General features: G+C 37.5%; 1 protein-coding gene across 4 annotated transcripts in view; it reads left to right on the top strand.

Moving 5' to 3' along the window:
* ppp1r9a (protein phosphatase 1, regulatory subunit 9A) overlaps positions 1 to 22,067 on the top strand; it is a 51,744-nt gene extending 29,677 nt beyond the window's left edge. For 2 of the 4 annotated variants that reach the window (XM_016283269.1, XM_016283267.1), the window contains exons 7-20: positions 4,205 to 4,366; positions 4,995 to 5,048; positions 6,391 to 6,620; positions 7,973 to 8,069; positions 9,178 to 9,325; positions 13,085 to 13,137; positions 14,146 to 14,230; positions 14,426 to 14,477; positions 17,472 to 17,531; positions 18,257 to 18,305; positions 19,430 to 19,549; positions 19,723 to 19,746; positions 19,963 to 20,145; positions 20,721 to 22,067. In XM_016283269.1, coding sequence (XP_016138755.1) covers positions 4,205 to 4,366; positions 4,995 to 5,048; positions 6,391 to 6,620; positions 7,973 to 8,069; positions 9,178 to 9,325; positions 13,085 to 13,137; positions 14,146 to 14,230; positions 14,426 to 14,477; positions 17,472 to 17,531; positions 18,257 to 18,305; positions 19,430 to 19,549; positions 19,723 to 19,746; positions 19,963 to 20,145; positions 20,721 to 20,915 — 1,512 coding nt within the window. In that variant the 3' untranslated portion in view covers positions 20,916 to 22,067. The remainder of the gene's footprint in view (positions 1 to 4,204; positions 4,367 to 4,994; positions 5,049 to 6,390; positions 6,621 to 7,972; positions 8,070 to 9,177; positions 9,326 to 13,084; positions 13,138 to 14,145; positions 14,231 to 14,425; positions 14,478 to 17,471; positions 17,532 to 18,256; positions 18,306 to 19,429; positions 19,550 to 19,722; positions 19,747 to 19,962; positions 20,146 to 20,720) is intronic. The other 2 variants (XM_016283270.1, XM_016283271.1) reach the window with 2 other exon arrangements.
* The last annotated feature ends 1,856 nt before the right edge of the window (positions 22,068 to 23,923 follow it).

Consider the following 23,923-nt stretch of genomic DNA (forward strand, 5'->3'; position numbering starts at 1 on the left):
ATATATATAAAGAATATGTATAGTAATAATAATATGTATAAATGTATAACAAAATAATTTTTTAACACATTTGCCAAATAGGTTGCTGTTTCATTCAGCTTTTAACATGGAATCCATGTTTACTCAAGTTTATTTTTATTATTAGCATTATTAAATGTTCATCTTTTCTTCTCGGAGTAAAAATTATTTTATAATTTATAAATTTTCTTTGACTTTAGTTCAACAAAAATACAATTTTAAAGTATAAAATTGATTATATCCCACCTGATATTTTGTTTTTTGCACACTAAAAATCAGTCTTAATACATAATAATATATAGTTGGCATGATATTTCTCCTGTGTTACAAATTAGATTTCAGCACTGTTACAAAGTGTGCTAAGGTTGTTGAGAGCTTCTCATGGAAAAACACCCACAGTGGCAGCTTTCTGCTCCATGGAGAGGTGATGGGGTTTGTTATTACTAGTCACTGAGCAGTTATTGCTCAGTTCTCATTAGCGGATCAGGGGGCGGCCTGGCTTTCCAAACAAGAGGGCCACAAGTCTGTTGTCACGTTTGAGACTGTGCTGCGATCTGTTTTCAAAGAATTTAGAGCGGTGCATTACCATAATGCATGCAGGTCTGTCACAGCGGTGGGATTCTATATGAAAGCTCTGATAACTGACTAAAGAAAGCGTTGAATTAATTGCCTGCTACGATTCAGAGATAATTACATCAGTAGACCAGGCTACTTCTACCTTGTGATTTGGAGGACACAGACAATTTAGCATTATATTCTCTCGTGTGGCACAGAATGATGCAAGACTCACCCGTACTAATGCAAGAGTGAATTTTTAATGCCTCTCATTATTTGTCAGTGAGAATCTAAATTAACATTTTGACTGGATGTGTGTGTTGATTTCAGAATGCATCAAAATCTCACATTATTATATTTAGCTGATGTCATTCTAATGTACCCGCATGGTTTTATTTGTTCCTCCTCTGCGGTAATGTCTGGATATTGTGCAGCGGCTGGCTCGGATGCAGACTGCGCTCCTGAAATGGCTGTGCGATCAGCACTGTTTTATAATTCTGGCACAGGCGGCTTCTCCCAGTAGACAGGCTGCCCGTAAGGAATTGTAATGAATGTAGCAGTCCCTGCTAAAAGATTAGCATGTGTGCGTGTGGGTGGATGGGTGTTTGTTCGTGCGAATGTGCCGTGTGTGTGTGTGCTTGAGCGTCAGCACATGTGAATGTCTGTTTAAATGTGTCATATCAGTGTCATGCGAGAGAGGCCTCACAAAATGAAGGTTTAGGGGCTGGTGTGTTCACTTAGGCAGAATGGTGTGAACCTGCCTGAAATCTTGCTGTGCTGTGGATTAGCAGCTGCCAAAACCATTCACAAGCTGCCTGCCAGCAGTAAATGGCCTTAAAACAACAGGGTCCTGCAGGATATGCTGGTTATAAGGACATCAAAGAAAGGTTCGGGAAGGTTAGTGGTGATGGAACGGGCATACAGTAGCCTCAGCCACACTTATAAATATATGAATTTCACAGCATTATGTAATATCAAACTAAATGATATACCGTTTTGTAACCTAATTTTTTGAGCCATTTTTTCATTATTGCTGACAATATTGCTAATTTGACCCATTTTTACATTAGTTGTCTATTCTACTGATTGCATTTATAATTAAAAATTTTGGTAAATGTAATTTTTGAACATTTAAAAAAAAAATAATATCCATTTTCTCATTGGATAATATTGTCTGAAAAAGGTCCCAAGATCAACCACTAATTTATGATGTGTGTTTATATATATATATACACACTGCCGTTCAAAAGTTTGGGATCAGTAAGATTTTTGTTTTTTAATGGAGTCTCTTATGCTCATCAAGGCTGTATTTATTTGATCAAAAATACAGAAAAATATTATTATTATTTACATATATTATATTATTTCATTTTCTAATATTGGTTTTCTGTTTTAATATACTTATCATCAAAGCTGAATCATTGCTCCAGTCTTCAGTGATCCTTCACATGATCCTTAAGAAGTCATTCTAATATGCTGATTTATTATCAGTGCTGGAAACAGTTGTGCTGCTCATGTTTTTTTTGTTTGTTTTTTTGAAACTGGTACTTTTTTCTGGATTCTTTTGTGAATAAAAAGTTAAAAAGAACATCATTTATTTCAAATTAAAATATTTTCTAACAATATGAGTCTTTACTATAAATGTTTACCCATTTAACACATCCTTGCTTTACTTTACATTACTTTCAAAAAAAGAAAGAAGAAAATTTACTGACTCCAAACTTTTGAATGGTAGTGTATATTGTAACACAAGATTTCCATTTTGAATAAATGTTTTTTTTTATTTTATATTCATAAAAGAATCCTGAAAAAAGTATCACAGGTTCCAAAAAACATGAAGTAGCGCAACTGTTTCCTGCACTGATAATAAATCAGCATATTAGAATGATTTCTGAAGGATCATGTGACACTGAAGACTGGAATAATGATGCTGAAAATTCAGCTTTGCATCACAGGAATAAAATATATTTTAAAGTATATTAAAATAGAAACTATTATTTTAAATTGCAATAATATTTCACAAAATAACAGGTTTTTTTCGTATTTTTGATCAAATAAATACAGCCTTGAGCTTATTTCCAATATTTTTACATTTAGTTACTTTACATTTACTGTTCACATAAATTTAAACTTTAAAAGCACATAATAGTTAAATGTAGATATTTAGAAAATCTAAAAAATATATATCCATTTTCTTACTGTATATTATAATGTTCCCAAATTCACATGTAGCATTTGAAACAATTCATTAACATTTTTTGTGTTTTATTTTTGATTTATTTAGACAAAATAGTATTGAACTATAATATGAAATATTAGAAATATTAAAATATAGTAAAACAATTTTGTTATCTAATACAGTGACCTTAATACATTTTTTAGTGTGGCTCTCTGTACTCTCTGTGCCTCTTTATATGACCTTCTTGCAATTAGTTTCCTCAAATGTGCGGTATGTTAAAAGGATGGTGACACATATACTAATTGAATGTGACACTCCAAAATGAGCTAATTTGCCCCTTGAGAGTATCTGAGAGATAATATCATGCTGATGATATGGAGTCTGTGTGCTACACTCCGTGTCCTCTCATTTAACATGTGTGTGAGGGGATGAGAGAGAGAGATGAGAAGACACAAATGAGACACAATTGAGACCACTCAGGTTAAAGCAGTACAGTAGGACAGGGCCTCCTGCCAGGCAGAATAATTTGATCTGGAAAGAAGGCCTCCCAGGGAACAGCCCTGCCCTGCAACCAGATACGAGCCCCAGCCAAGCAGAACCAACCTGTCTGTGTGTGTCTGCACATCCATCCATCCATCCGCCTAAAATAACTGGCAGATCCACACGCAAGCAGGAGAAATAGATGCTGCATGAATCGCTTTTATTTTGAAAAGATAGCAGACCAAAACTGTTCAAAAGTTTGGCATCATCATGATTTAAATATATATATATATATATATATATATATATATATATATATATATATATAGATGTGATATATATATATATATATTCAAGGATGCGTTAAATGTAACAATGTGACAATAAAGACATTTACAATGTTACAAAATATTTTTTATTTCAAATAAATGTTGTTCTTTTGAACTTTCTATTCATCAAACATAAAAATAAAATAAAAAAGCTATCATGGTTTTCACTAAAAAACATTAAGCAGTTGTTAAGCAGCAACTGTTTTCAACATTGATAACCATAAGACATTTTTACAGTATTGTATTTTATGCATAGCACCATATTAAGAAACAGACCATGAACAGATTAGATGTTTAGAGTGCTTGCTAGAGCATTGCTACATGATCGCTACAGTGTTCTGTGGGTTGTTAGGTCATTGTTTACTAGCTCAAGTCAAAAGACTTGAGGTCCTAAGATTTTGTTGAGCGGTGCAAATCGAGGTAAAGTTCACATTTCAATTGGCTAAGCATACCAGTTAATATAAAAGCTAAAAATCAGTTTTTTAGGATATGAAATGGTCTAGTATCTGTATTGTTTTTAAGAAAATACAGCATCCTGGACACACAATGTAAAGTTGTTCAGCCTATTAAAGATAGAAACCCTTCACATTGATTGCTCCAGTAAATGCAGTGTGGATGTTTATTCCCATGTGCCCGTGCCCAGACAGGGGAGTATGCCACGGATGAGGAGGAGGAGGAGGAGGAGGCAGGCCAGACGGGAACAGACAGAGATGTGGCCATTGAGGTTTTCGATTTACCTGAAAACGAGGACATCATCTCGCCATCAGAACTGGATGCCACCAAACTTTATCAGAAGTTTCGAGAGGTAAACCAAGATTGCATGCATTTTTTTTTAAATGGATCAATGAAAGGACGTACTTAACCTTTAGAAAACCTGAAAAGGTCAAACTAAATATTAATTCAGCTGTCATCTTTATTTTCTGTCTAAATGCAGATAAAATTGATAATTTTGTTGTTTCGGCAATACATCTTAGCTATTTTATGTAAATAATAGTTTATCTTTTGAACTTTCTAATCATCAAAGAATCATGTTTTCAGAAAATATTAAGCAACTGTTTTCAACATTGCTAATAATGTTTCTTGACAAAAAAAACAACATGTTGAAATCATTTCGAAGTAATGGTAAAAAAATGTATTACAATGCTTATTTTAAATTGTAATAAACTATAAATTGTTAAAAATCCATATTCTTTTGCGAGAAATGGTGTAAAAATTGTGTCCCAGAACTCACTTATTCCTCAGTTGTCTCAGTCTATTTCGTGCTGGCTCTCTGCTGTTCTTTCTCTTGAGTCTGGATTTGCAGAGAGAGAGAGAGAGAGAGAGAGAGAGAGAGAGTGTGTTGTCACGCAGAGAGAGCCTCTCTGGTCAGTTTCCTTTGAGAGGAGGACTGTCCTTGATCATCCACTCATCTTTCTTCTACTCTCTCTTATCAGCTGCAGATTAAACACACTGTCACTGAAGCTGAGATCCAGAAACTCAAAAACAAGGTAAGAGGCTACTGTATCTGCTAATATTTCCCCCCCCTCACAGAAAGCTACAAATTTGATGTTTTTTCCCCAACTGGAATTTGCAGTACGTTGAAGAAAAAGAACAACTGCTTTTATTGCAAGTTTCCTTTATACTTCAAACTTTTTTGTTATCATTTATTAAGCAAGAGGAAAGTGCACCCACATGACCTCAGAATGGCAGCAAAAAAAAAAAAAAAAATCTGTGTTATTTTAGTATTATTTACTATTATACACTTTTATAATATTTATTATTTTGAATTAGTTTAATATTTATATTGTCATGTTTCATATTTATTATTTTTATTTTTAAAAATGTTTCTACTTAGCTTTAATTATTGTTTTAGTTTTAGTAATTTTACTACTTACACTTATTTCAATTAGAATGCTATGACATAGTGTCTAATTTTTATTTTATAGTAATAGTACATATATTATAGTTTATATGTACTATAACTATAAAATAAATAATATATATATATATATATATATATATATATATTATAGTATATTATAGTTTTTTTGTTGAATATTTATATTGTATCTTAGCTTTCTTTATTTACTAAAAACTAACTGTATTAGTTTTAGTTTCAGTTTTAGTTAACAAAAACAACACTGGCAAAAATCTGATGTTTTTGTTGCAACCGACTCAAATCTGTTTTGTATTTTGTAGTCTGAACAGCAAAAACAGCAAACCAAATAGGGGTTTTGTCATTCAGAACATTTGTCATACATTTTTTTATTCACACTTTCCTCAGAGCTAGTGGCATTCACTTTGTAGTGAATAGTGAATGAGTGAATGAGTCAGCAGTTTTGGACAGTATGTGCATGAATGCTTAAAGCACCTTCTCTTAAGCTCCTTGTGAATTCAGTGGCAAATGTCGTGTTAGACATGAGCAGAATCACAAATTTTAGCTTTCCACACTGACGGCTAATCTCAGTTGTTGTCTGAGAAAATCTCTTGGCATAGTGCTGACGTTTACATCATTATTATTGCAACCCATGTAGATGCGCCGGATATTGACTACACTGCCTGAACAAAAGTCAGATTTCATCACTTGTGAAATGACAGTGTAGACACTCACGGCTTGTTTATGGTGTGAACAAATCTATTTATATTCCTCCATCTCATATGAAGACATGTTGACATCGTTCAGTGTATCATTCCTGTAAAATAAAAGTAGTATGCACAGGAACATTTCTTAAGTTAGTAAATTGGGTCGGTTTTGTTTTCATTTAAACAGTTCACTATATGCTCTATTGACTTTGTGGGATTTTTACCTTCATTTCCTCCCTGTGTCTCCATCCTGGTTTCTCTATATAGCTGGCTGCAGTGGAAAAAGAGAAGGCAAGGTGGGAGAGAGAGAAGACGCAGCTCAAGCAAAGCATTGAGGACAATAAGGAGAGGATGCTAAAACTGGAGAGCTATTGGATCGAGGCTCAGACTCTGTGCCATACGGTCAATGAGCATCTGAAGGAGGCCCAAAGTCAGTATCAGGCCCTGGAAAAGAAGTACAACAAGGCCAAGAAGCTCATTAAAGACTTCCAGCAGAGGTACAGATTCTGAGATGATCGAAGCGTACTTTAACTCTGTCCTTTAAACATAAGAGAATTCATTGAGAATACTAATTACATTTCAGATAATTATAATACCAGCGCAGCGCTGAAGAGAGGGATCTTGATTATATGGCTGCTGTTCTTCACAAAAGACCACAAATGAGCTCATTACCATGAATGGCAGTAAAAGAGCTTCTGAGTTTTTAAAAAAGTGGCGTTCTTAAACTCTGTTAGTTGCCTTGCTGTCTGCTGCCTACATAGGGAGCTGCCAAGTTAGGTAGCATCCTAACCATCATAGAACCTTATAGGCAACCCACTTTGGAAACACTTATATACAGGTATATACACCACTCTTCAAAAGTTTGGCTTCAGTTAGATGTTTTATATTCAGCAAGGCTGCATTTGTTCAGTTAAGTAAAAACAGTAATATTTTGACAATTTAAAATAGCTCTTTTCTATTTTAATATCTTTTAAAATGTAATTTATTCCTGTGATGCAAAGCTGAATTTTCAGCAGCTGTTACTCTAGCAGTCTTAGGTGTCACACGATCCTTCAGAAATTATTCTAATATGCTGATTTGGTGCTCAAGAATTATTTCTTTGTATTATCGGTGTTAAAAACAGTTTTGCTGCACAATATTTTGGTGGAAACTGTGATACAGACTAGGTTTTGGCACAGAGCCCTGGTGACAAGAAATGGCTTGTAGCCATTTACATACAATGTCTGTTCTACTGTAAAACAGCTGTCATGCTGGACCAGGTATATGCTGGCGTAGCTGGTCGATTAGCATTGTGAAGCTAGAAGATCCAAATCACATATATGAGTGACTAGCCTTTTCAGCGGTAGATTTTGTACTTAAATGCAGCTTAGGTTATAAAATTAAAAGATGCGTTGCGATTATAGGCTATAACTGTGAACTGTGAGTTTAGTCTTCGTGATGTTTGTGTGGCTGAAGGTTGTGAAAATCATAAAAACGTGCATTCCTCAAGCTTTAAAGTGTGTGTGAGCTGATCTCTGTGGTCATTTCTATCACAGCTCCTCTCCTCTGGAGCCTGACTGCCTTTAATTGTGGTTTCCCTTCAGGCATTATTGCCATAGTTAACTGCAGAGTCGCTGTCTATCCATGCCGACAAGCATGAGTAAGCAGTCATGGCACTCCATTGTACGAGAAGTCTCTCAGTTGACAGTAGTTTGATGGATTTTTTTTTGTTATTTGCATGATAATGAGGTTCTCTGCTCTCGAAGCCCTTCGAAACAGACTAATAGGTCCATGCAAACCCGTCTCAGCCCATATATGAGCACAAACATTATGGTCCTTTCGCCAAATCTCTGTTTTTGCTCGCTTTCAGAGAGATGGAGTTTGCTCAGAGGGAGGATGCAGAGAAGAAGAGGCTGGAGGAGGCGGAAAAAGCTCATTTGGCTGAAATCCAGAGTCTTCAAGTTAGGGTAATTATCTGCACACACACACACACACATGTCAGTGCATTTCACTGCATTTCATGGCAACTGTCTTGTATTGTGAAATCATCCAAGTTTGTTTGCTTAAGTCAGTTTTTTAGCCCGTGTGGAAAAGGTATATCGCAACTGAGCAAGATTGAGACAAAGCATAGGAACGATATTAAAACATTACAGACCTTGTCAGTTTGAATATTAATTATGTAACACCCAGTAGTGATCTCCTGAAGGTCAGGTAAGTGTGTCAATAAATGGTGCGCTATATGCATGCACAATTCAGTGGGAGTGAATTCCACCTTTTGACAAAATGTTTGTCAAACCAGTAACAGAATTTTTCTGTAAATCTATTTAAAATATCACAGTAAATACTTTTATTGTAGTTAGATATTATTTATACAGGCCTGTAATTATGTTTTACAAGTGTTATACAGTGAAATGGGCCACATACATGGGCCATAAGAAACCAACATATAGAATAGAACTTGTATAGAACATGTACATCTGTTGGCAGGAAGGCACATCTGTTTAACTGATAATATCTTATAATATAATATTTAATAGAGATTTTTTTTCATATAGGAGTATATACTACCCTGTTAAAAAATTATTTTATTTTTATTTTTTTATTTTTTGAAAGAAATTAATACTTTTATTTAGCAAGGACACATTAAGATCAAACATGACAGTAAATCTTTATAATATAATATTATAATTATACAAAAGCATTCTATTTCAAATAAATGCTGTTCTCTAACCAAAGAATCACAAAAAATTATCAATTTCTACAAAAATATTATGAACTTGTTTTCAACAATGATGAATGAAGAAATATTTATAACAGCAAATCGGCATATTAGAATGATTTCTGAAGGATCATGTGACACCGAAGACTGGAGTAATGGCTGCTGAAAATTCAGCTTTGCCAACATAGGAATAAATAACATAAAATATATGTGAAAATAGAAAACAGTTATTTTAAATTGTAAAAATATTTAACAATATTACTGTTTTACTGTACTTGGTGACCATAAGAGACTTCTATACTGTATAATCCATATGTGTGTCGTATAAAAACTATAGCACGTGTGGTCTTGTTTAGATTGCTGCACTGGAGTCAGAGCTGATGCAGCTGATGAAGCAAAATGGCATCCAGGTAAACAATAACAACAACAGCGCTGAGAGCCGAGCCCAGCTGACTGAGAGACTGACAGCCTTACAGTGTCCAAGGAGAAGTGTTGCTGGAGGAGGTGAGTCACAAAAACACACATACACACACCTCAATACTCTCACCCACTGGCTTATTAATTACCAAAATTATCATCCGTCTTCTGTTTGACAAGTGTCCTCAAACCAGAACTCATATAAACACACACTCACTCGCGTACCAGGACACACTTTATACAGCAGGTCATTTTTTGCACCCAAACTATTAATAGTGATATAGTGGTAGGTGAAGCACCATGCAGGTACCAGATGGGCATCATCATTATGTGACAGGAACAATTAATGCACAGGACAAATTTGCTTATCAGTCTCGATTAAAGCTGTGCTTATCAGAAAGATAGGAGGAAAGGAGATGGGTTTCAGCTACTACAGAGGGGAAATATGTCAAATCCAATGTATAAAACACACCCAATATTCCATGACGTTTAGTTAAAGTCACAGCGTTCAGTGATGATATGATAAATATTGCTTTAATTTTTTTTATCCTCATATAAATAAACAGAACAAGCCATTAAAAAGGGAACTGAATAGGAGTTGTTAACATTAAATATTTTGGGGAAATTTGCATGTAGTGTAACAAACTCCATCTAAAATTAAAATAATATTGTGTTAATTCTTCATTGTTATTATTATTATTATTATTATGCATTTTTATTATTATAATGTTTTAATGTTATTTAAAAATTTTGTATTATGCATTATAATGATAATAATATGAATCATATCATCTCATTATTATTATCATCATGCATAATACAATCATTTTAAATATTAATATATATAGGGAGAGTGAGAGAGTAATAAAAATATCAATAATTATTTAAAATATATATTTTTCATATTTAAAAAATATTGTATTATGCATGTTGATGAGCTAATAATAAAAGTTATTATTATTATTATTATTATCTTTTTTATTTTTAAATAACAAAAATGTAAAAATATATTATTAGTAGTAATAATAATCATAATGATAATCAGTTGAATAAAAAAATTAGATAATAATAATAATTAACGTAAAAATCATTTATACTATATTTTCAATACATTGGCAGCTGAACAAACAATGCCCTGGGACACAACAGTGTGAAATATTCAAAAAATATTTCTGTTCCTCATAGCCTCACTTGTGTTAAATATGGCGAGCACTTTCTGCTTGTTATGTAAGAGTATCTCTCTGTAATAAACTCCATTCTGCACCAATGCCCCTACACCCTCTCTCATTTTGAACTCTGATCTTGCAGCTGCACGCAACTGAGGTTTGTTAATGAAATTAAAGCAGCATCATTCTTCTCAGGCGCTTGATGCTTCACACCTCACACACTCAATAGTAATGGGTGCACTGGCCCTTCAAATCTGCCTATTCTGAATCTGCTATGATCACTGTGATAAGAGTGGACAGCGCTGGAAAGCTGATTGGATGCATTGTGACTGAATGAGGCAGATTATGAGGAAGTGCTGCAGGGACGGCCTCAGTTCACTGAAAGCCTCTTCTACAGGAAACCTCTCAGCCCTGTTTCCAACAAGAGCCCATTTCATTTCAAATATCCGTAAATAGCAAATGGCGCTACAGGACATTGTATCACCTAAACAAACTAGCCAGAAGTCTGTTGTAGGATTGTATGTTTTCATCAGCCAAAGTACCTGATATTTGATAGTGCATTACTGTCATTTTTTGCTTAAAGCCATTTTTCCCGTGTTACAATACTTTCTCCTAGCCATGAGCAGTGAGAACTATAGTTGCAGGAAAATGTGTAAAGCAGGGGTGTCCAAACTACGGCCCGCTATCACTCCTGTGGCAGCCCGCGAGGGATTTTTAAAAATGATACGAATCTGCAGAGGTGGGCAAACTATGGGCGTTTTCATCCAGCCCGTGAGGCAGTTGGTCCAAAATAGCTAATTTGATGCAATATCAGTAGAATCCAATAGCCTGTAATGCGGTATATAACGGTTAAGGCTAGAAGGGATACGTATGGAGCTACTGGGCATGCGCACATCAATACAACATAATTTTTGTCACACTGTACAACAATAATTACTATTTTTTCATTATTGTAAGGGGTAGGTGTAGACGTTAAATAAAACACAATCTAATAGGTAGAAAATTAATTTCATTGTTCATTTCCGGTCTGAGCTGTATCCCGTATATAACCCCCGATTTACACCGTCCCGCCGCTCCAATGCGGCCACTTCAGTCAATGCTTGTGTTTACACCAGCCATGCCGCGGCACGTTTCAGAAGCGGCTCCCACGCTGCTTCGCAAAAGATAGGCGCCTAATCTAGTTTTGACGGACACTGCGTTCAAGCCGTACAGCAAATACAAATTTTTTTTTGTCTTGCAAAGATATGCTTTTTTCTTCTGTTTTCCACACACATTTTTATGAAAATGGATATATTACTGTTTTTTTATTTCTGGATTATAAATTGCGGGGTTTTTTTCATCTGAAACGTGCTGTGATTTCCAAGGCGACTTATATAAAGCAATCAAGGTCAAGCGAATGAGAAGAGGCAAGTGAGTTTGTTTTGAGTTTGTATTGTGCATTTTCCAGCAACCACACCGCTAGTTTCAGTTTCGCTTTAAATATTTAGGCTGGGCGTTTATAATACATGTTTAGAGTGAATGCCACTATAATTTGTGTTTGTTTTTTACTTATATTTTCGTTCTTTTTTCTATTCTGAACACTGCTAAATTTACAGGGCTTTTTTGTGGAGTGTGGGGAATATACATGTTTCTAATGTTTGTAAACATATCGTTTATTTTACATTATTTCTAAATGAAATGATAAAATGTGTCTTATACATCAATCGACTTGTACACCAATGCAACTTATCTGTGTGTCATAAAGTGCTCATAAAAAAGGTAGAGATGGTACAAGAATAGAACTGCCACGTAGGCCTATGTACAAGTATACATACAGTACAGTAGTAAATGAGTGTCAGTTTAGAATAAAAAAATAAACATATTTGTCATAAACATATTATGCAGCCCCTCACTTAATGTGGAAAACTTGATGTGGCGCTCGAGTCAAAAAGTTTGCCCACCCCTAGTGTAAAGTATGTGAATTTGGTTATACAATTTTATCTGATCTTAGACAAAATCACAACAACAGACAAACACCATTTGCTTAGACACACAAACAATTATATGATTTCACGTATGTATTGAACACACTATGTAAATATTCACAATACCAGATGAAAAAAGAATGTTGGAAAAAGTGGTGGTTGTCCCACCCTAAACCTCCTCCAAACGATTCCCATAATTGCAGATCAGGCCCGCACTATGGTCAGGAGGAATTTTGCCCCATTTCTCTTTCAGTATAGCTACAGTTCTTGGGATGTCTGGTGTGCAGCGCTCTCTTGAGGTCTTAGTCGGGTTGAGGTCAGAGCTCTGACTGGGCCAGAAGGCAAATTTTCTTATGTTAAAGCTGTTATGTGAGTGTTTTTCATTGTTTGGGCTCCAGGTTTGCTGAAGACATTATGAATTATTAGAAAAATTTATATACATTTCCTACACTGCACTTTGTTTACACTGTGTGTTTAGTGTAGAACATGGTTTAGGGTCAGCAAAATTTGCTGCAAAATTCACTAAGGCTGCATTTATTTGATCAAAAATACAGTAAATTGTAAAATATATATACTGTATATAAAAAAAAAATTAGCTGCTGAAAAAACTAGTGTTCTATTAATTTTGGTCACCACTGTATATAATAAATATGTTGCTGTTTCGCAGTCTGTGTACATTATGTTATGTAATTGTATGGATCTGTTTTGTGTGCTAGAACTGGACGAGCTGACAGGAACCAGTGGAACTCACCCTGAGAGAAACGAGAGGGTAAGACTCACTTTCACACGCACCAAACACTTCTCATTCAGACTCAGGACATTTAAACCAGATGCACTGATAAAGAATGAAAGTCAATTCTAATCTCATGCTTAATTCATGAGTATGTGTAGAATACTTTCTATGGTTACAAAATACGCCATTAACGTTAAAGGGGTCATATGATGCGATTTCAATTTGTCCTTTCTCTTTGGTGTGTTACAAGCTCTTGGTGCATAAAGAAGATCTGTAAAGTTGCAAAGACTAAAGTCTCAAATCCAAAGAGATATTCTTTATAAAAGTTAAGAGCCAGCCACACCTACCTAAAACGGCTCGTTCTAACACGCCCCCACGTCTACGTCACGATGTGGGAAGATTTGCATAATGCCGCCTAAATGTTCATGCAAAGTAAGAAGGCGTAACTTTTATTCTCACTGTAGTAGAGAAACAATAATGTGCAGTATGTGGAAAATAATGTGTTTTTTTAAACCTTAAACCGCATAAACACATTTCATTACACCAAATACACAAAATAATGTTCTTTTTAGCAACATCATATGACCCCTTTAAATGCATTTATGATGTATGAACGGCCACAGTTGTAACTTTATTTTCTTTACTCTGAATTAGTTTTCTTTTCCATCACTGGTTCTTGGGTGAAATAGGATCACAAAACAGGAAAGACAAGCTAGAACATGTTATTGTACATATTGTTGTTCTTGTACGGCAGGATCAAGTTACAAATTGTTGTTGCCTAAGGGCCTGTTTTTACCTATTTAGCATATTTTTTAGGTTTCCTGAGAAAACATTATTTACGTTGTTTCCTCTCTCAGAATCCTAAGCCACACTGTGTCTAACTGTTGTATGTGTCTGTAATAACCATAATACAGTACGTCTCTGCAAAGAAACAGAAGGAAGTACTGTTGGGTCAGCAGAAACAGACAGGAAACCACTTATTGTTGCAAAGAGCATCCTTTTTGGATGTTTAACACCTCTCTTTCTTTCTGTTGCTGTCTGTAGGGCTCTGGGCCTCAATCCTCCAGGGTGGCTGGTGCCACAGAGGCCAGGCTCAGGCACCCGCAGCCTCAGGGACCTGATAATGAAGGTAAATGCACCAAACCATTAATACCTAATTAGGGTTCAATTACAGGCCTAATGAACTATGCTTAAAGCCTGAGAGACACAATGAGGAAAAGTCCCTAAAGGAAAGATAACATAACATAAGAGGAACACTTGAAGTAATGGATATGGCCTCTATACAGTATATGTTGCTATTTGTCTCTGCCTGATTTTTCTACAGGCTCCTCAGCAAGTCGTGATGATAAATCTGGCGAAAAACTTCTAGACTTGGGGTAAGATGGTGCCAATTCTACATTTACATGTGTGATGATTGTAAAAGTACAGTATAGCTTTATGTAATTGTCAGAATTAATGCAAAAGACACAAACCTTCTGTCTGTTGATGTAAACTGCTGTTCAAAAGTAATGTTAGTAATATTTAATGTTAAGTCACTTATGCTCACCAAGACTGCATTTATTTGATAAAAAAAATACAGTAAAAACAGTAACACTGTGAAATATGTTTACAATTTAAAACAACTGTTTTCTATTTTAATATATTTTTAAAATACATTTCCTGTGGTGGCAAAGCTGAATATTCAGAAGTCATTACTACAGTCTTCAGTTTCACATGATCCATCTGAAATCATCATCCTTCTAAAATGCTTTTTTGGTCCAAAAAAAAAATAAAAATCTTATAATTCTTGAAAACAGTTGTGCTGCTTAATATTTGTGCGTAATATTCTGCTGTTTCAAGATTCTTTGATGAATAGAAAGTGTAAAAGAACGTCTCGGTTACTTGTGTAACCCTCGTTCCCTGAAGGAGGGAATGGAGACGTTACGTCAGTCGTGACTGACGAATTGGGATCTCGCCCGAGAGCCCAATCACCTTCGAGTGTAAACTAAACAAGCCAATGACAGTTGGCATGTGTGTTTCGCCACGCGCACCCCGCCCCGCAGTGCGGGTATAAAAGGAGAGCGCATGCAAACGCACATCAGTTTTTCACTGAGGAGCCGAGACTACACGCCCCGGCCGTACAGCGGTGGTACAGCAACTGTGGCGACGGATGCCAAGGAGGGGCTAGACCATCTTGGTGGTTAATGTACGCAATGGTCGCAGTGTTGTCCGTACGGACCAGTACATGCTTGTCGTGCAGCAGCGATCTGAAGCGGCGCAGAGCATGCATCTGTTGACACAACAACATGCATGGATACTTGCCCTAGGGACACCCCTGTCCGAAGAACGGCAAGATCTGACCACGGGCTGAAGGTCTGACGGCAGAACAGGGTGACTGAAACCCGGTATGTGCCATGTCGCCATGCCCATCTCGGGACCCGGTCGTGAAGCCAATGCTGAAGCGGTCCCATATGCCCCAGGAGCCTCTGAAACTGTTTCAGTGGAACCACCGTCTTGCGCTAGAAGGACCCCAGGCAGTTCAGCATCGACTGTGCACGCTCTACTGAGAGACGTGCTGAGAGGTTGACCGAGTCCAGCTCCATGTCGAGAAAAGAGATCCTCTGCACCGGGAAGAGTTTGCTCTTCTCCCAGTTGACCCGAAGCCCCAACCGGCTGAGCACCGTGTCCCTGTGTTCGCACAACTGTGTTGAGACTGCCCGAAGGGGAGGACCTTGTACTGATACGCTCGCCCTTCGAACGCAAAGCGGAGAAACGGTCTGTGTCGAGGGAGAATCGAGACATGAAAGTACGCGTCCTTGGGGTCATCTGGGTCGCCCGTCCCAGGGACGCCGCCTGCCCTGGCGCCTCACGGGCTTGGCAGGGGTGGAGGCGGGCTGCGCCGGTGTCCTGCGGCCAGCTCCACGCTGCTGCCGTTGTGAAAGTTGCTGCTGAGGCCGCGCTGGAGTGGAGGTGGAGGCCGCAGGAGGGCACCCTCGCGACGAGCAGACAGAGGGGCTGCAGCCGGCGGTGGGGCAGCCGCCGCTGACCGCCGGGGCAGGATGTGTCAAAATGCCTCTGTCTGCTTCTGCGCGGCGGAGAACTGTTGGGCAAAGCCCTCCACCGCTTCGCCGAATAGGCCGGCCTGAGAGATCGGGGAGTCCAGGAAGCGATGCTTGTCGGCCTCCCTCATATCCGCCAAAGTCAACCATAGGTGGCGCTCCTGGGTGGTGAGGACGGAGGAGGCACCAAGTCTGCTTCGGGCAGAAAAAGGTGCCTTCCCAGACTTAGTAACCTCCTAATGCACTTCCAGGAAGAATGGAACCGGAGGCGGCTGCTGACGACCGGCTTGCGCCCCTAGGAACCAATCGTCCAGCCTCGAGCGTTCGGGAGAAGGAGGAGGCCTCCAGTGCAGCCTGACGCTCTCGGCGGCCCGGGAAAGCATAGCAATCAGCTCTGGATCTGACTCGGGCAACGCCACTCTTCCTGACGGAGGCAGCGCAGCCGAATCCTCATCTCCAGAGCCTAGCTCGCCCTCCGATGCAGCGATCGACATCCTGTCATCTGCCTGCGCTCCGCATGAGATGCTGGGCCCCGCCCTGTCCGAGGAACCAGCAAACTCGTCCGGGAACCCCAGGCAGTGTGATGCGCTAAAGGAATGAGAGGCCCGCGGAGACGTACTGGACGGGGAAGCTCTCACTGAGCGGAAAGCCATCTTTAAAAAGACGCCCGTCGCTCATGGAGCTCTTTTAGATATTTGCTCTTTTAGAAAAATGGAAACACTCTTTTAGAGAGAGCGCTGAAGCGCCCAGGGGAGGTCGCGGCGAGACCGCAGAATGGAAGCTGCAGCACGCCGAAGATGAGAAGCACTGAATGGCAACCCCCGCTGATGCGCCGTAACACCAACGCTAGGCTGTTTCCAAACACTCGCAGAGATTCGTCTTGTAGAAGGCTCGACTCCGAAGCGAAAAGCTGATGTGCGTTTGCCAACTCTCCGTTTGCCTCGCTCTCCTTTTATACCCGTGCTGCGGGGCGGGGTGCGCGTGGCGAAACACGCACGCCAACTGTCATTGGCTTGTTTAGTTTACACTCAAAGGTGATTGGGCTCTCGGGCGAGATCCCAATTCGTCAGTCACGACTGACGTAACGTAGAACGTCACTGACTGAAAGGGAACAGCATTTATTTGAAATGGAAATATTTGGTAACATTCTAAATGTTATTATTGTCGATTTTAGATCAATTTAATGCATCCTTGCTGAACAAAAGTATTTTAAAAAAATTACTGACGCCAAATTTTTGAATGGTAGTGTAGATTCAATAAAAGAAACTGTGTATATTACTGATGGGAATTCTCTTATCCCAAATTGTAACAAGCTTCTGGTAATACTTTCAGATCTTCTCTGAGGAAGAGTAAAGGGAAAGAGCAGGATCCAAAAGGATCTCCTGGTAAAAGATAAATAAAGAACCACATATCTAATATAAGGGGTTACATTCAGCCTACCTACAAAATGAAATAGCAGGATTTTTTAGATCCTTTGCATAGCAATGTCAGGATAAATGCATTGTAACCTAAGTCTCATGAATTGTAAAGTACGTGCCCAGCTGTGCCTTAAAACTGAGGTCTCCAGGACTGCAAGATGAATAAAAGTGCAAACGAGCTTCCACACTAGTTAAAAAGGAAAAAATCAAAGAATTTTGATTTTGTAAGATTTTGTCCTTGGATTTAATGTACAAACCTTTTTTCTCATTTTATTTTTCTTGATCTTACATACCTAATTAATATGGACTGGGCTGGACATCTCAGATGTGCCAAACTGCAGGACATACACACACATTTTGCATTCGAATGAATCTTCAATGATTCAAAGAATTACTTAATCGATGATTAAAGAGAATTGCTCAGCAGATGCAAGGCTAAATGAAGGTTTTATTTCCACCGGGAATAAACGGATGACCGGTCATATCCCACAGCGTCACAGTCCCTGGATTCAAACCATGAATTACAATAGACTTTTAACAATGCAAATAAAAAAAAAACTAAATTAAGTCTGTAAAGCAGTGAAATAAATGCAGCTCTCACCTGTGAGTATGATCTGTCTCAGCTCTTGTCAGCATCTGTGCCATGTACCAGTCATTCAGTCATTATGTATGCTTGAATAACCAGTCCCCTATCTTTAGTTCCACAGGGCCTTCAGCAGAGAACAGTCCTGAAAGATGCAAGAGCAAGGTGAGAAAAGTCACACAGGTATATAAATGCCTGCTGCCTGTTTAGTGATATAACCTCCCTCTGGTGTGTTGCATTTCCATTGAACAGAAATCTTTTTCCTGGCCACGCTTCTTCTCCTATTCATATTATGTGGTACTGTATCAAGTCATGTTTGTTCAGATCCAAGGCTAATCGGATGTTTCTCTGATTGTGGCGCATTACTGTTTTATTGTTGCTGAATTATTCTAAAGTATTGGGAAATTTCCCTCAGCTGCATGCATTCTGACTCTCATACTCTTTAATGTTTTCATATTCTTATAATAGAGGAACGTCACGAAATGTGACCTTGCTCAGGCTGTGTTTCTGGGCTCAATGAAATCTTGTATTAAGTTTGAAGGACAAAAACTGTGGCCTGCTCCCCATGCTGAGTCAAGGCGTTCAGTTAGCTTTGAATGAATCACTTTTGTGCCAGCAAACAGCCCAACATATTCAGAGTAGTATTTTTATATTCAGTTCAGAATCTCTCTCACAGACTTTGAGGTGCTGGAGACAAACAGACTGGTAAACATGTCCATCTCATCTGTGTGGATAGTCTCTACAGGGACGAGAGCGTGTCTCTTCAAAAAATGTTCGGCGTTCAGAAACTCAAAGCCTTTCAGCAATATTTTACAGAATAAAACGACCGGTGAATATAATGCCCTTTGATTCTTGAAACTGTGACCTTGTGTTCAGAACATCTGACCAGAATCATATTCAAATGCATCATGTTAGCTGATTACGCTTCACGTTGAAAGACTTTCCTTAAATGCGTTCATTTAAAAATGCAAATGAATTTACTCTGTGACAAATTATCACGATTATCATATGAGTGACAGTATCAGTGTACACAAAGCATTTTGTCGGGGGTGTGCATGTCTCCTTTTGTCTTGTTAATCTTAAGAGACTTAATTGGCTTAACTGTCAATCACCAGTAATTACACTGATAATTCTTTGTCATAGTCAATAAAACAATCAGAATCAAGGAATAAATGATTACCTCTCAAGTAATGGAGAAAAATTCAATCAAACCAAAATGATACACGGATAAATGTGTCAATCAGGTAACAGTTGTCTTACAGGTGTATTTCTCTCTGTCTCTCTTCCAGGGTCCTGGTGTCACTGATGACCTCAGCCTGAGCAGCACCAGCTCCACAGAGATCAGTGGCCTCCTGACCAACGCGAAGATGTCCAGCCGATCGCAAACACTAATGCTCTCCTCAGATGAGGTATTGTTTGTTCTTACTACCTGAATTCTGATTTACTTAACCTCATGTTGTTCCAAACCTGTATGACTTTCTATAAGTTAACTCTATCTAAAGCATCACTTGTTCTGCCTGGAAAGATCAGCTTTTTCTGATTCAGTGAGGGTTTTTCTTGTCCTTTACGCTGCGTTTATTAGAGTGTGGATATGATTGAAGATGAGGTGAGACTTTTTTTTTTTAACGAGTTTGAATCCCAGAATGTTCTTTGTGATCCAACAATAATAAAAAAAAAAACATTCTCAGGTTTCATTTGTTTTCTCAAAATATATTAACTTTGATTTCTTGAAATGTATGTCAAATTCATAGAAGCCAGTCAACATGAATTCTTAATTAGTGCTGATGACTATGTGCTGTAAGTTTGCGTGTGTGTGTGTCAGATTCTAGATGACGGTCCTCCTTCGAAGCCGTACCAGTGGCAGAACCGCAGTGTGACTGAATGGACATGTCAACAGGTGTCATGCTGGCTCATGGGTCTGAACCTGGAACAGTATGTCTCTCTTTTTACTGCCAAGAATGTGGATGGAGAGCAGCTACTCAAGCTGGACAGCACAGCACTCAAGGTGAGGAACAGATTTGTTGGGATAAATTAGTCTGTCTATTGTGTATGGTGAAAACCAAGCAAATGACAGCTATAAGATGGCAAAAATATACATTTTCAATGATCAACAGATGACTTTAACATCATTAACTTCATTTTTGTACATTTAGAGTCATACGTTATTTGAATATTATACTAATAAAATAGCTAATTTAATGCATCATTTAAGTATTACTTATTTAATATACCATGTACACAAGATTAAAAATGATCTGTATTTATGTTTTAAATATTTACATTTACAACAAAAAAGTTTTGATTAACTTTAATACATTTATTTGTTTGATTTATTTTTAGTGATTTATTTTTTTCCAAGAAAATTAAATATTTTTTTAAACATTAAATGTTTGTAATAGATGGTTAGGTGTTGTTTTATCCATCAAAATAACTGCTTCCCCTGCCATATGCTAAAATTGCTAGAATAATTCATGTCCCATCTGCTTTCCCTGCAACGAGAAAGTTGTCTTTAGAGATTAGCATAGTTTTGTAGGACCCATCTGAACGTCATGTAAGTGTGTCCGTGTATGTTTTTGGCAGGCTCTGGGTGTAGAGTCCTCTCAGGATCGGGCTCTGATTAAGAAAAAGCTGAAGGATCTGAAGGTGTTGATGGAAAAAGCTCGAAGAAACAGAGAGAAAATGGAGAAGCAGCGCAAGAAGGAACTGGAGCAGGTTCAGAAACAGGTCCGGAAAAATAGCAACTCCTCCGGACCAGGAGAGGGCGCTACTGATTGACATTACTCACCTCACTACTATCTCACCATTATAAGTACAGATGAGTTCAGCATTTCATGGGACTGAAAGTTCATTGAAAAAGGGGCTTATTGCTATTGAGCTGCCATTGGATGAATTGAACCCAAAATTTCCAAATATGGATTTTGTTATTTTTACTGAAAAATATTCCGTTTTTTTTGCTCGTTTTAGCAGAATGATCACTGCTTTTTTGGTTTCCTGTGTTTTATGTCTGATTAATATTTATTTATTTGCATATGGAGAATATGTATATCTTGAACCAGAGCATATCAGCTCATAACTCATCCATGACAGTTAAAAACTGTGCATTACAAGCACCTTTAGACGTTGAGGCATTGTACATATGCAGAAAGCATATATATAAATATGTCTAACGTGCCATAGTTTGTTCAAGGAACGTGGAAAGTTTTTAATACGACGGCTTTGACAAAGCACAGGTCAGAGAGCTGTACAGTGTTGCTTTCGAGTGTCTCTTCACCTCAAAGAGTTTGAGTGCTGCTCACAAGAACCACTACAGTCTGATTCACTGGCAAACACAAACCTTACTGTGAGAAGAAAGCCATTCTGGGTAATGAGATATCACGGACTCTCATTGTGGATATTTCACTGTATACTTTGAACCTCCTGTTTGGATCTCCTTCATCGACCTGCCAGTATTCAAGATTAATACAACTGATGTGTATGTTCTTCTCCGAGCTTGAATCCTCCTAATGATCTTTGGAAAAAAAATGGTAGCAATGGGATACTAAACTATTTCAGGAGTCTGCCATTTTAAACCCTTCTACAAAGATGCAAGACTTGTACTCTAAAAGAAAAAAAGCAAGAAAAAAAGACCCACTGCTGCTTCTATTTCACAGCAACCTGCTTCTAGCCCTCTCCATCGCCCTGAGCTAGATTCTCAGTTAGACCCAAGTGCTGCCTTTTGAAGTGCTGTTTAGATTTTTATTTTATTTTTATGGTTTGAGGTTACAGTCTGGATCACACCGATTGTGTGAATGCACCTCTGTTTTACCGGCATCCAAATGTTGTGGAGCAGATGACAAATGTGCACTTAAAACGGACCTATCTATGTACAGTACACTACCAGTCAAAAATTTGGGGTCAGTAGGATTTTTGAAAGAAATTAATGCATTTATTCAGCAAGGATGCATTAAATTGATCAACAGAAATAGGATTTCTATTTCAAATACATGCTGTTCTTTGTAAAACATTTTCCAGAAAAACACAACTGCACAACTGTTTTCAATATTGATCATATGAATTGTTTCTTGACCAGCAAATCAGCATATTAGAATTATTTCTGAAGGATCATGTGACACTGAAGACGGGAGTAATGGCTGCTGAAAATTCAGCGTTGCCGTCGCATGAATAAATTATATTAAAATAGAAAATAGTTATTTTAAATTGTAATAATATTTAACACAAATATTGTTTTTTACTCAATTTTTAGTCAAATAAATGCAGCTTTGGTGAGCATAAGAGACTTCATAAGAGACTTCTTTCAAAAAACAAAAAAAAGTCTTACTGACCCCAAACTTTTAAACAGTAGTGTGTGTTATTTTATCAGGCTAGATTTTATTCAGTTTGATCCCAGTGTTGTTGTTTTATTTAAAAAAAAAATCAGTTATTTGTCAGATTCACAAAGAGAGCACCATAACATAGTCTTTTGTAATGTAATTTACTGCATAGAGTAATCAGTATCGCCAATTTATCAATTTATCCTGGATTGTATTTTTTAATTTATGCAACACATGTCCCATATGTATCAATTGTAAGTATACAAAACACAGTAGCCTACAGACATTGTTTTGCATTTCAGAATCCACTTTGATGAGTCATATTAACCCTGTTTAACCCACATTCTATTCACTGCCCAATTTTATCAGACCGTATCATATTTTTCTCAAAACATGCTGTTTTCTCATACATGATGATACATATCGTTCATGTTTACATTTGAATGACTGATTATTTCCATAGCAACACGAAGGCAGCTTCAGTGGTACTTGGACACTGTACAGAGGACATTAGGCAGTGCCTCATGACCCTGTGGATTTATTACAAGCACTCAAATGTGACTCCATTTAAGATTATATTGTTGTTAATTACTGAATTATTTATCTCTAATAATTTTAAGCCTGTCATATCCTATTTATTGTTTTCCCAATCAAAGAAATGTTTGTAAATCAGTTCACATTATTTATGAAGCAAAGAAAATTTACTACCAAAAAACTTAATTGTAATCAAAAAGTGGAGAATTAGGAGATTGTATGTTTGTTAACTCACCATGCTAACCATGCTCTTGTGAACATATCTTTATTATTGTAATTGCAAAAAGACGCTTGTCTTAACAATATGAAAACATTTCTAGCCCTCTGCTATGAATCACCTGAAAAAATATCCTGCTGTAGATCCAAATCTAACCTGCCTACCCATTTATGATATCATGACTTTTGTATGTTAAAACTTAAGCAATAGCTTTTAATCCCGGCATTTTTTATCGATTCCATGAGGAGACCGAAGACCGGGTCTGTCTGTTTGAATGTGTCTGCGTGCAGGGATAATCATGTACGGATCTGAGGACAGAAATGTGCTTCTCTTTCATGGGTTATTTGTTGTTTTCACTGTATGGCAGTCAGTCAGGGTATATAGAGGAACTGCACGCAACGCCTGAGAAAAGAGCATTAACCTGTGTATTTTTGTTCGTCATACCCGTCCGCATGAGGGACCTCAATGTGCCATACCCATTCTTTCCAAAATTACTCAATTCTGTCCTTTATTTTTGTTCATGAAAAATTAAAAGCCTTGTGAAAGTTTGTCATGTTGGACTGTAAATACACTTCAAATGACACATTTGGTCAGAGAAATACAATGAAAGATCATTCCAAACCTGTCTCGAGTTGTTCATGTGCAAGCAGTTTGTGGATTCAAATGTGGAGGTTTTAAACATTTCAGACTTTTTTTACGTTTTACAATTTGTTGCGGAAAAG

The sequence above is a fragment of the Sinocyclocheilus grahami genome, unplaced genomic scaffold (genome assembly GCF_001515645.1).
Source record: "Sinocyclocheilus grahami isolate Dianchi unplaced genomic scaffold, SAMN03320097.WGS_v1.1 scaffold173.1, whole genome shotgun sequence".
Classification (NCBI taxonomy): Eukaryota; Metazoa; Chordata; class Actinopteri; order Cypriniformes; family Cyprinidae; genus Sinocyclocheilus; species Sinocyclocheilus grahami.